The sequence below is a fragment of the Manacus vitellinus genome, unplaced genomic scaffold, assembly GCF_001715985.3.
Source record: "Manacus vitellinus isolate BGI_N305 unplaced genomic scaffold, ASM171598v3 scaffold_3_pilon, whole genome shotgun sequence".
Lineage (NCBI taxonomy): Eukaryota > Metazoa > Chordata > Aves > Passeriformes > Pipridae > Manacus > Manacus vitellinus.
In genome coordinates, this window is record NW_021940535.1 from 27,389,553 (window position 1) to 27,403,353 (window position 13,801).

Sequence of the window (13,801 nt, forward strand, 5' to 3'; positions counted from 1 at the left end):
GTTCCTTTTCATTTTAGTCAGCCAAAGCAGCTGGGTCTTTAAAGCTGCAAAATGTTTGCTTACGACCAACTGCTGTTCTCTACACCGCTTTTCATCATTAACAAATATTTTATTTTTCACTATTACTCCATGCTTGTCATAACTTGTTGAGGAGAAATGCCGTAACATGTATCCAAATTATCAATGACTCCTTTGTCTCTTCTGACCTGATTCCTCCCATGATGTATGCCTAGGAAGGTGTTCTGCATTCTGCAAAAGGTCCCGCAGACTGGCAAATGTGTCTGTGCAGACACAAAAATACATCTCTAGGATTCCAGCAATAGGATGATCTCCTCAGACCTTGACACATTTGTGGTAGTAGATTGAAGTAATTGGTTGGCCAAAATCATTCTAAAGATTTTTTTGAAGTGTGACTGAGATGTCTTACAACAGGGACATTTGATCCACTTTTGAAATGTCTCCTGAATAACCACAGCCATATGGTTTGTAATCTGTTGCTGCAAATCTGTCAGGACCCTCAGGCTGTGATCTCATCCTCAGGGCAATGATTCTGATGAGTCTGTGGTGTTACCCTTGTCTAGCAATAATAATAACAATGCATACAAGAAATACAGATGAAACATATGGACATATGCATCTGATACTGTGTGACTGTGGAAGTTCATCAGGTTCATGACAGTCTATCACTAGACATGAGACTGCTTGGGAATCCCAGGTCCTGCAGACAGAAAAAAATCACAGCACAGCATCAGAGCTCAGAAATTGAATGAAGTGAGTTTTGGTAATGTATAGTAATACTTATTTACGAAAGATATTTTAAATCAACCACCCAATTATTTCATGTATTTAAAAATGCAACATGCTTTTACCAGATGGTGTTTCATATCAGGTCAAAAAATAACGAAGAAATTTGGCGTTCGAACTAACTAACAAGAAAAGATGAGTGAGTAGGGATTTAAAATTTTTTATAGCTTTTTCTTTTTTTTTTCCCTAAAATGAAGCATTTGTCATGTTCTTTGAGTCTCTTCCCGTGGATTTATTTGTATTTACTTCATTTTTGTCACACCTTATTAGAAGTTAAGAAAGATAATTTACAATGTGGTGAAACAAATGCCCAATTCCTAGAGAAGTGTAGACTTAAATAATTTGTCCTTTCCTTTTTTGGAGTATTTATTAGGCATATTCAAGAGGTTTTATCAGTGGCTGGGGATGGAAGGAGGTGATTTGGAATTGCCAAGAGAAAGAAACAGCTTTTTGAAGAAATTCCTTCAAAACTCATTATGTCCTGTTTTACTATTGGCGATGTTTTGTTCCTGTCTTGAATAGAAATGTAGGTTTTGTTAGAAGTGCTGGATAAATAAAACCTGGAGAGCTGTGGTTCACACTCATTAGCAGTGCATCAACACGAGTAGATTTTCTTATCCCAGAATACAAGAACTATTCTTATATTTCTTTTTTTTTTCCTTTTTTTTTTTTCCCCTCTGCAGTCCTTGTAACAGTCTCAACTTTCGTTGGTGTCATGGTAGTGGTAAACAAGCCATTGACTTTGACTTGAACTAGCATGGCCACTGGTAGTTTTTTATAAGTTTTCAGGTTTAAACAACCATTGATTCCTGAAATATTTACCTAATTAAGAAATAAAAGATTGAGCTTGAGCCACTTAATTCAGTAGGTCATGGTCTCAATGGACTCTGTTTGAATCTCAAATATTCCAAAGATAATTAGGTTTGGACTTCAATGAGTATGTCACAAGTGACTGGTTTTGCATTTCCTACCCATCATTTCAGACAACTGTCACATTCTTTCAAGTGTTTTAAGTCTTCTACCAAATATTACCAATATTTCCATGAATCAGGTACGTCACTTGAACTTGAAATAAAAATTTTTATTTTGAAGATTGATTTTAAAAAGTGACTTTACATGAAAATGTAGTATCTCCCAGGAGAATGGATGTTCTCAGAGAAATTAGAAGTTTTAGTCCAACTTTAGTATTTTAGAGAGGAAAACTTTCTCTACAGGCATTTGATCCATGTTAAATAGATCAAAGGTACAGTTCTTCCTTGAATGGTTCTTTTTTCCTCAGGTTAAAATGCTCATTTTCCTCAACCATACATTTAGAAATTACTAGTCACTCTGGCTTTATGCTTCTATGACAAGCAAGACCCAAGTGAAAAAAAACCCTGTGCCTAAGATCCAGGAAATAGCAACCTGTCTTTTGCTATGCTAGAATCTAAAGCCAGATGTATGATACAAATACTCTAGTGGAATATGAAGGTAAAAGAAGAGATAATCTGATGTATACAGATGCTAGCAGTCAAAACCACTCAAGCTGTACTGAAATGTCCTTTGCACCTGGCACTGGAGGCGTTAGCCATGCCAGTTCAGTCCCCCAGCACAGACAGATGTTCTTGTTGTACCACTTCTTGTGTGTAACATTTAGGTTTCTGTTTAGCTTGGCATGGCACACATAAATACTGTACTCCAAAGGCCACCCATTTATTAGTGCACCTGCATTTTTGCTTTCTTTAATTTAATTCCCTTTGTATATTGCATTCCTCTTGTGCTGCTGATCCCAGTGCAAAGTAGTGTTATGAAAAAGAAAATGCAGCTAGCATTACAATGCATGAATTACAGTGATCAAAAATACTTTTCAAAATCAAGCACATAGTATATTATACAAGTAAGGCTGAATTTTCAGATGCCTCAAATATGTAAATTTGAGCTTGCTTCTTGTACACAGCCTTATTTATGTTGCTTTATAATTAGTATTCTGAAAGCATGTACCATAAAGTAGTTACCATAGCAATAGGCCTGTATAAACAGAACACCTAACAGTCATGCTTGAAACATGGATGTAGTCCTTTTGACATTACTTAGTATTCATGCTTAAATGATTTGTTGGACAGAGACCAAAATTAAGGTACTTCCAAAATTTGTCTCAGAATTTTGTTGAATGTAGCCTAGAAGGTAAAAATTGCGAAAATATGCATGAACAATCTTCTGTCCTTCCAGATGAATTTCCATATGTAACCAAAAAACAACCCTCCCACCCTTACTTTCCGGTATTCAACTTCTCAAGTTCATATGTGTCTGAACAGAAAAAAAGTAATCCTATATACATACTATTTCAGCTTTGACCCCAATGCCTAGAAAAGGAATTTAAACAAAACTATATAATAAAGATGAATTAGTGAAGTTAGAAAGCAAAGATAATTTCCTGAATGTGTCAACCAACATCACAATGCCAGTAAGTAACTGGAAGGCTCGTCCACCTTCTGGAACTATCTGAACATAGGTGGTTAGGAATTACTGCAGCAGAACTACTTTCAGGAACTCACATGTAAGGACTGTTATTTGGAATAGGATTGCCATATTCATGTTTAGTGTAGTCCAGTCTGAAAACAAGTAACATGTATGTTTTCAGATAACTCTGATCTCATTATCTGTTTCTCATGTAAGAGAAACATACTCTCTATCCTTCAGAAAAAAAAGTGAGAGTGAAAAATGAGAATGAAAATAAGATGAGAATAATCTCCTTAGTTTTCTAGGTCTCCTATTTTGTATTAAAATCCTTGAGAATATATTTTTCTTACCATATCAAATCTCTCTAAGGCAAATCCATTAAGGCTTCATGTTTCAGTGGATTTTCAGCACAGGATCGTGGGAGGAGTTAGCTCTAGCTAAAGACTTTGCTTCTGTATTTCTCAGATACCTGAAATGTTGTGAGTGGTATTATAGTTCAGATCACTTTTTTTTAGTGAAAGATTGTGGCATTCCTTTTGTGGCAGAATACCATAAAAATAAATTGTAACCAGATCCAGGGTTTTTTTTGTAATTAATCTTTTCTTTTCTTGTTTGGAATGAAATAAACTTTCTTTTTTCTATGTTATGTTGTTCAGAACTGGATCAGTAAAACTAACTTGAGTCTTGCTACTGTGGCACTTGTGGCTGACTCTGGTCTTTTTGTCCTTGAGAAAAAAATTGGAAGTGTTCTGTACTTGATCACAGTTATGGAAATAGCTTTTCTTCCTATTGTGTTGTAAATAACTGTTGACAAAAGATATTGAAAAATATCTTTATGTCAGTCATTAATATTTGAAATATTGAAAGGTATAATAAGAAATTTATTTTTGCTTTCTTTGTGGTCCTTTGAAATGTTGTTCCATGTAAAGCACATCACATACATTTTCTTGCAGCACTATTAGAAGTAACTTTCCCCTTTGGTTTCTCCAATAAAAAAGGGTTTCAGCTATCCTGGATGTCTTGTGAACCAGTAATAATACAAAAAACATGGAATATTTAGCAATGTGTGTGGTTCAGATAGGAAGAAAAATATCTGCAATTGTCTTTATGTAACTAGATTAGATAGCAGAGACCAAAACCCCCAATGACAACTAATGAGAACAGAATAAATGCAAGGAAAATAAGACCTGTGAGAATCTGCTCACGTACTTGGAGCTCAGTCCTGGAGGTAACAAGCAAACTTCTCGCCCACCAAACAATGAGCAAGTAGAGGGTGTATCACTTCTGCAGGCCTTAGGCTTCACAAAGAAGCTAACGTGGTAACTTTGAGTGGTAGATTTAGCAGAGCTCCTAGGTTGACCAAGCTAACTTGTCTTCCAAGATTCTTCTTGGTGACAACAGAAAAATATGCTTCTCCAGAAAACCAGACCTCTTAGACTCTTCCTCTGAATCACTGTCAGGAGAAAATTCTAAGCTTTCTTCAATTCTCCATATATAAGTTTCTAACACCGTTAGATTTCCTCTCAAGATATAATCCCTTCATGTGCTTCTTCTGTTGCTCCTTTGTCAAACTTGTCAGCCCATTGGAAATGTTCTGGAAATCCTAGGCCACCTCAGACAACACCAAATACATTTAGTTTTGTGGGAAACTAAATAAAAGCTTCTTTAATTTCACTGACTGCAGGAAGTTTAAGAAGACACTCTGATTTACATAGATGCTACAAATACCTGCCCCAGGGTTCACTGGATTTGACTTCATTCAATTTTCTGATGCTACTTCTGTACAAAGAGAAGATCTGAGCAATGTTTATAATGGAAACCGCAATCCAAAGTGTGATTGTAGCATTTATTTAATTAAAATAACCCAGATACTGAGGGGGTGAGGGCAAAGACACTTAGGAGGCAAACCAGCCACTGAGAACTTGAAGTCTCAGCAAACTCAATACACTATATCGATGCCATGACTGCTGTTTTCTTTCCTGTTATTACCTATCCAAATAATCACCTTGGATATCTCTACCATGCTGAAGATGCCCTCCCCAGCTGCAGTAGAAATACGTAACTTATAATGCTTTACCACAGGCATTTTACACCATCATAAATGATTAGAAGTAATCTATGAGACATCTCACTGATGTTCAGAATACTTTCCTGAGTTAGGTTCTTGGTTCATAAGTAAATACTGCTGTTGGTCAAACCAGTATCCATTCTGCATAGTGTGATATCCAAACACTATGGAATACTAGCATGGTAGGGGAAAGAAATGGAATTGGTTCTCATGAAGACAAAGAGGAATGAAGACCATCTCTGAGGGTTTCTGAACTCATGTAGCAAAATCGCTACTACTTTAATCAAAAGGAGTTTTAATACTCATGTAAATGGAATGAACATTTCCTTTTGGCAGATAATTGAAAAACTCTTTGGTGGATAAATATAGGGATAATGCCATTACTGGAGTTTGCTACTCTGCAGAAAGGGAACATTTATCCCCTGTTAGTACTAGTCCTCCTAGAAATGTACAAATCAAAGCTGGTTTTCATTGATCAGATTTCTACATTTCCATCAATATTACTGTATTTTTCTTTTCTAAGCTGTGGCATTTTTATAAGCTAATCAAATATCCAATATTACTAGGAGCCATTTAAAGTGAATGCCAGAACTACTAAGGAGTAATTTGAGAATTAGATCTATTTTTGTTAGTTGAAATGATCTTGACTTGCTCGTATTGTATTGTACCTGATGCTTAGTAATATGATAGTACTGATACAAATAGAAAGATATCCGGTTTGAAGTTCTTAAATATCTGTTTAAAGTGGTGAGCCGTCCAAGCACATTAAAATTCCATTTTCCCCCATACAAGTGTTTGCTGCAGATGACCCCCACTGATCTTAAATATATTTCTGTATCTGTAACTGAATAGAGGTTTTCCGTACAGCATGTTCTAATGGTACTCTGGCCTTTAGCCAACAAGGCACTGAATAAGGCTATTTTTAAAATACAGAAACTGGGAACAGCTGCAGCAATCAAATTTGATAAAAACAGAGAGGAACTTTGCTTTTTTTTTTTTTTTTAATGGTTTGTCCAAGTTTAGACTCCTTTCATAGAACAGCTTTTGTTCTGTTGGATGAAGGGGGTATAAGAGTAACACAGTGAAATCCTTTTGAACAAATAACTTTTAAAAGAATACAGATTAAAATAATAGAGAGCTTTTTGGTGCAACAGCATGTTCGATGCAATTGTACCTCAAACTATTTAAAGAATAAATCCATTAAAAAGAATACATTTTATCTGCCAAACTTTACCATAAAAGGCTTATACATAATGCTCTCCCAAACTGGAAGATGAAATCTCTTGTTTCAAATTTTGAACATCTAAACATTGGTATTTGGGGGTAGTTTCTATGTGGAAGTGATTTAATTTGAATGCTTGGGGGTGGGTTGGATTTGGTTGTTGGGATTCATTTTTCTTTCCTTCTTTTACCATTAATGAAAAGAGTTTCTATGAAGAACTCTCCTGTCCTTCCCGATGCTAAGCTGGGAAAAAAAAAAGTTCACTTAAGGAAAAGTTTTACAAAGGCCTTCTGTGCATATAAAAAGTTTCATTAAATATTTAATTATAAGGACTGATTCTTCCTTGTTTGTCCTCCTGCTTTTTGGGAAAACTTGTCATCCTATGATTAATGAGTGTCAGAAGATGACTATGTACACAGAAAAAAATCCATTACACAGTAGTAGGCTGAATTGTATCTGTTAAATGATTCCATCTGAGGATAGAGTCTCTGTGATAGACTGATGCAAGACACGAGATACTGGGTGAAATTCAGGTTACATTGAAATCATTAAGAGTTATGCCACTGAATTCAGCAGAGATAGGATTTTATTGATTGTGTTCATTTTAAGTGTCAAAGCGAGCACCTTTGCATTCTTACTCCAACAGAGCTAGTTAGTGCACCATCAGTTCTGATGGTGGAGCAAAAATCTACTGAATTTTTCACATCATATGAATTTATATCATATGTGTGTATGTCCACAGAGGTATAAAATGTGTATGCACTTTTGTATGTGTTTATGTATATAAAATATTTGCTTAATTTATTATCACCATATCTGAGTATCTCTCCAGGGCGAGAATTACAGCAGTGATATACTTACCTTCAGTCTGAAAGGTAGGCTTAACTTGTTTTGATTTGTTTTAAAAACAGGAAAAAAAAATATGAAGCAAAGAATAAAGACTAGAGAATCAATACTGGCATGAAATAGATGTGTGGATCCACCTGAGATTTTTAATGTTTACAAGCAAACTCAGCAATGCAAAATATTTGAAACTGGGTCAAATACTATAGATATAGGACTTGATGTATATCCTTGAATTCAACATTAAGAAGGAAAACAGACTTTTGAAAACAGAAGGTTTAAATTCAGGATTTGCTGATTTATTTCCTGTCTCTACCACAAACTTCACCTGTGATCTTGGCCAGGTCGGTTCTGCAAACTCATGTGCTTAGCTTTATGTGGAGGAAATAATATTATGACTCTTGTGGGTCTACACACAATATATACAGCTGAATATGAGAACAAATATTTTGCAGGACCTAAACATATATGTGTACAATTTTCACTTCGTAAAATGGACACAATAATATTACTTTCCCCCAATTCTTTGTCTGTTTTATTTGTCTATAAATTCTTGGGTAGGAAAACTGCTTTTGTATATGTCTGTGAATCAGTAACAAAACAGAGCCTTGACATCATCTGGACCATGTACAACACTGATATAAACAATTATAAATATTGAGGCATGTTACTTCAGGTAGCTTCTCTAAAGGAAGACATACCAAAACCCAGGATGTACAGATTGCACATGATTTACTGATGTCATTAAACACGTTTTTAGTATTTTTTGCAACAGTAGTCCCTATCCTTGCATATGTAAGCAGCCCCACATTCCTGCATAAGGGGTAACTGGAGATTTAATACATGCTGTGTTCTAGGAAGATACTGAAACATTCATGAGGTGAAGAGCATTGAGCTTGGGAGTTTTTCAAGGATCCTCTGGCATCATATCAGCTTTCTTGTCCAGTATTTTAACTTGAACCAAAAAATTTCCAGTGTGATGCTTACTAGGGTTTGATTACAGTTAGTAAGATATGGAGCCCCTTCTCTTTGAAGACAAACTGCTGCCAGAGACAGATTTACCACTGACCAACAGTGTTTTTATGCAAATGTGCCTGAGTGAGTGCAGTAACCCCAAGTTATAATAGAGTCATTCAATCTCTTGCCAGGACAGCAATATTTATATATTGCGAAGATAAATTGGATATCAAAACCAGTTCCATTACAGGGAAAGTTCTCTATGTAAATCAGTTATTTCTAATCACACCATAACTTCTTCCCACCCCCTACCCCATTTTACTTTCCTTGCTTTATCTTCATAGATGAATCCCAAATGCATTTTTCTCCTGTGTGTTCACTTTGAATATTGAAGCATTCAGCTAATGCCAAGCTAATGGATAATGTAAACTCCTCATTACGAAACTTTAGTCTCCAAGTGTGTTTCTTCATGCCTCAGGGAAGGGCTATACAAGGCTTATATTCACATACAGTGTTTTGTCTGCCACTTGTGCAAGTTTCTGTGTGAACTTCTCTTTCTCCTGATGCCTGATGGGAAGAAATGGGCAGTCAGCTCCCTAGTGACTTTATCTCCCCATCAGGAATGAGTGCAAGGGGTCAGATGCCCCTCTGCATGCTAGTCACCGTCTGCTGACAGCAGTGCTCCCCTGGGAGAGCTGGCTTTGTTTACTGACAGGGCTAATATGAGGAGACACGTGAAGTACTTTGGTTTGTGGAAAAGGGCAGGAGAGGCATAGTGCTATGAAAACATTCCCACACACTCTAATGGCTCATTCACATAGAAAACAAGCGAGAGCCTTCAGCTCTTTCACAGAGCTCAAAGTAGAACAAACAGACTGAGGAACCCCAAGGCACCAGTCAAAAAAACACTTTCCTAATGGACTAATACCGAGATACTCTCGATGATAGCTTACCTATCAGACTTCAGCTCTCATTTAGGCAACTAAATGACTTGGTTAGAATGAAAAACTGCTCAGTATCTGGTAGTTGCTTTTGTTCACTGTTAGGTGCTAAATTCTTCTTGAAAAATCTAACCTTCAGTTTCCTAAACCCAAACCGTCTAAAACTAGTTATAATAGGTGAAGCATGAATTGGAGAATTTCATCAACACAATCACGAGTTATTTCCCTTGAGAATGAAATTTGTTGGATGCAGAAGAAATGCAACATCCCTAAAAAGAGATATGTTTTTTGCTTTATAGTTGTTAGAGACACGGATACACATTAGTGTGTAACTTTAGAATATAATTTGAGGATTGAAAAGAGGAGCTTTCTCAATTAGGTCTCAAACACAGTAGGGATACATGTCATGGAAAAGTCCACATTATAAGTTGCTTTAAGTGATGAATGATGTTTAGTGAACAGCAGTATTCACTTTTCTCCTTTAAAATTTATAAGATGTATAAGCAGTCAACAAGAACAATGATACTAGATCAACCCGCAAGTTCGTGTAGCTTAGTATCTGACTTCTAACACCAACCTGTATTAGAAATAAGGAATAAGAAAGCAAACTTACAGTGATTTTTCTCTTAAGATATCCTACTGAATATATATCATTTTTGATTTAAGGAATGTCAAAGTCTAATAGGGCATGATGGCATAACAAAGTATTTTGTAAAACAGGATTTCTTGCTCGTCTAGAAGTGCTTTGAAGCTCCTTGGTTCTTGCACTTTGCAAAATACTGAATTACAGTATGGCACTTATGATTTTCTCATCTTTCCTCCATTCATCTCTTTACCTCCTGAAGGCTGCTAGTCTAACTTATTTTCATACAGAAGTTGCTTCATAATTGTTACCATGGTTTTAGATCTGTTATTTCCAATTATTTTATCTCTTCCTCTGCATTGCTGAATGGACTATAACTACAAACTCTATACTTTATGGAGGTACCAACTGTAATATCTGACGATCATAAATCAAGCATTGTGCTGATATTTTCATAGAACTAGCCCCAGTAACTCCACAGTATTAATTCCTGCATGATGGTATCAATTGTTGTTCAGCAAAATAAACAGATACAGACATATACACAGGGACACACACACACTATATTTATTTCCAAAAGTTATATATATGTACATAACAGTCTACATATCTATAGTTAGCTCTGTTTTCCCTCATGGACATTAAGTTGAATCTATTGAACTCTCTGCCTTCGTATAGCTCCATTACTCAATACTGTAAAATTTTTAACTTTTTCTATAATTGGCTTTTGTCTTTCCATTGTTGAATCCTCCGTAACGCACTATTTCTATTTCCAGGTTATTTAGTGGTATATGTTGAGCAGTACAGAGGCCAGCACAGATCTTTCTGAGAAATCAGTTATAAACTTCCGCCAGAATGAGGAATGACTTCCCCATTCCTATCTTTTCATTTAACAGAAGATCAGATTTCCTTTAATAGAGCTTAGTCTCTTTCAGAGTCTTTGGTGGAGACCTTTTAAGAACAAATGTCATTCATTCATTGATGACTTGACCCTTTATATTCAACCAGTGTACCTATACCTATAGCCATGTAACATCATTGAAGAGTGGGACTAAAATAGACATACTCCCTTTTCCAATTTTGTTCACTCTGAGTTCTTATCAAAGTCAATATATCTCAAGGATTTGTTGAAATGGATATACTATTGAAAAGCATGAGGTCAAATATATTAGCGAGAGCAGGAGTGTGAACTAATGCAGTCAATAATTTCTTGTTATATTTGCTTTAGCTTTTACTGCTTCTGAAGGAAAGTTATGTCTAATTTAAGCTCGATTCTAAAAATATTCATATATAGCCTAAAATAACTCCACTTTGGGAATGTGCCACTGCAAATGTGAAGTTTTTAAAAAGCCTTCACTTTTTTGGTAGATGAGAGTATTGTTCAGTTTCATCTTCCAATATTTAATACACCACATTTTTTGAGAAGTGTGGTATAGATCAAAGAGCAGGATTTGGCCCTTAGTTACCTGCTGTTACTGGCACTAATCTCACAGCTATTGAAAAATGATGCATCAAATTTATATCGCTGCAAATGTCACTATTCTGAATCTTGCACATGTTGCCTGAGCTGTCAGAAATAAAAATCTGTTCTTAATTATTCTCCCATTTAAAAAATAATAATTTTCTAATAACCCAGTGAATAGGAATTTGATGTTTTCTTTGGCTGGAAACATTTTAATGATTTAGTACATCTATAAAGTTCTGTGTGCTTTTATAGTATAGTAGCTTTTGAAAATGAGTAGGACTTTCCCATTTAAAATCCCTGTGGCTACAAAGAAAAGCAGAATTTGTTTAAATCTCAGTTAAGTTTAAAAGTGAGTAAAATAAGGAAAATGTTTCAAGAAAAAAATAATTCAGTTGAAAGCCAGATATACAAAATTGTGGTTATGTGTGTTACAGGGATGCAAAGTATAAAAATGTATATTTAGAATTAATCATATTGTATATTTTAACCTTTTGTCTATCTTAATGTTTTCTCTTAATAGGAAAAATAGTGTTTATTTTTTCTTCACCAATTTATATGGAACTATGATGAGAAAATTAAAATAGCAGAGAATATTAAGAAAGTGTAAGAATAAAAATGAAGGCCTTGGATAGTACCAGATTTTCTAGTTGGAGGCAGAATTATCCAGACCATGAATCCTATTTGCTTTTAATATTTTTTCCCCCATCACAGTACTTCTTTCAGTTAATTACCTTCATTGAAAGCCCAAAGAAGTGAACGGAAAAGACTCCCATTGAAACTTTGGAATAACCTCATAGATATGATGCAATTCTACCTTCCTTAAAGGTGGAAGGGTTTAAAATATACAGAGTAATGTGCTCTCCTTCATTTTTTTTTCAATGTGATGATAGACTAACATTTTAGCTCCTTGCTATGCTTCACGGAATAATGCACCTTTTGGAAACAAGAACATTAACAGCCGATTCATAAAACGCACATATTATACAGCTAAAAAAAAGAAACACTTCTTTTTCTTGTCCATTTGGTCTTGGAAACATGTATTTACACAGGAGCATACAAAACATCTCATACAAAACACACTAGTTGATTCTGGATAATATTTCATTATCTTGCTTGATTGCTTCTCAAACCAGACTGCTATATTACTGCTTAAGTTTCTGTTTGTATCTGAAATTCTAGACAGAATTTGTCCTTGCTCCTCAAAGTCAAGCAAACAAATATTTATTTTGCCAGATATATTATTTATTTAAATAGTTTTTGAACTTTAATGCCAAAGTGCTATGTAGTCAAAAAGCAGTGTGAAACAAAAATATATGAGTGCAAATAAGCACTACAGTGTTCAGGGAGGCTATGTGTACAGTAACTGATAGAAGGTGTTTTTCTCCCTTTTTGCATTGCATCTGTGCACTAATTAAGACAACAATCAAATGCAAAAAATAAAAAGCAGTCTCATAATAATAATGCATACACACGAAGGCTGAATTAGAGTTGTACAAATCATCTGGAATGTGATTTTTATAAGAAAATTCAATAGGGTCTGGCATTTTCTTTAGAGATTTTAAGTACCTGTTGAAAGAATGAAGAGCACAAATTTCTGAACTGCAGCATGTCATTCTGTGTGGTTCAGGTGAACAAAGTGAAGGAACCTCTCCTATTTTCCATATAATTAAAGTATTTTTTCATTATTTATGTATTAAAATAAACCATGGATAAAATTATTGTATTTTAGAATCATTTTGGTCAGGATATTTCAGGCTGGTGTGACAGCAGGCCCAGTTATGTCCAACCTTAACGCTGCAATAACTTCTTAGGAATAATCATTTTTGCCAGTTCTGTTCTCCACATCTTTTATGATCAGCTTATTTTCTGACAATTCTAACTAGTCAAGATGATTGCTGTCAAAATGCTGTCTAGACAAAATGTGTTTTTTTAACTTTTTGCAGATCTGAGTGACCAGCTTATGGAAGTGGTTGGTCTGGAAGGAGCCATGGAGATGGGACAGATATACACTGGTCTGAAAAGTGCTGGAAGACGTCTTGCCCAGTGCTCGTCTGTTGTCATCAGGTATTATTAAATCTGTTGGTATGTGTGAGCTGGTGATGGTGCAGTATGCTAATGTGGTTTATCATTTCTGAGCTCAAAGTGGCCAGAACATTCACAATAAGGACTGGAAAAGAGAGAGGTGGTCAATTCTTTCTCAGTGAAGAATTCTTCAGGAAGAATTTTCCAAAATTTATTAAAACCGTAAAGTCTGCAATTATAAGCCTAAAATGAGCATAAAACAGAAGAGTAACAGTAAAAACTTTAAGAAAATAAGTAGGATTTTCCAAAGTACATTTTATTGAGACTCTCCTCAAGGACTGAGTGGTGTTGACTTAAAAAGTACTCTCTCATATGGATGCAGAAGAGAAATAAGGTCATAGGGGTATTCCAACCTTCTCTAGATACCAAGAGATAATTCTTATAATCCTACATCAGC

The 13,801-nt window shown here is 35.3% G+C and overlaps 1 protein-coding gene across 5 annotated transcripts in view; it reads left to right on the forward strand.

The window, feature by feature from the left end:
• The window catches only part of DGKB (diacylglycerol kinase beta), a 335,778-nt gene that overhangs the window by 309,087 nt on the left and 12,890 nt on the right, over positions 1–13,801 (forward strand). For all 5 annotated transcript variants that reach the window (XM_018075883.2, XM_018075886.2, XM_018075884.2 and 2 more), the window contains one exon: positions 13,266–13,386. In XM_018075883.2, the coding sequence (XP_017931372.1) occupies positions 13,266–13,386 (121 nt within the window). The remainder of the gene's footprint in view (positions 1–13,265; positions 13,387–13,801) is intronic.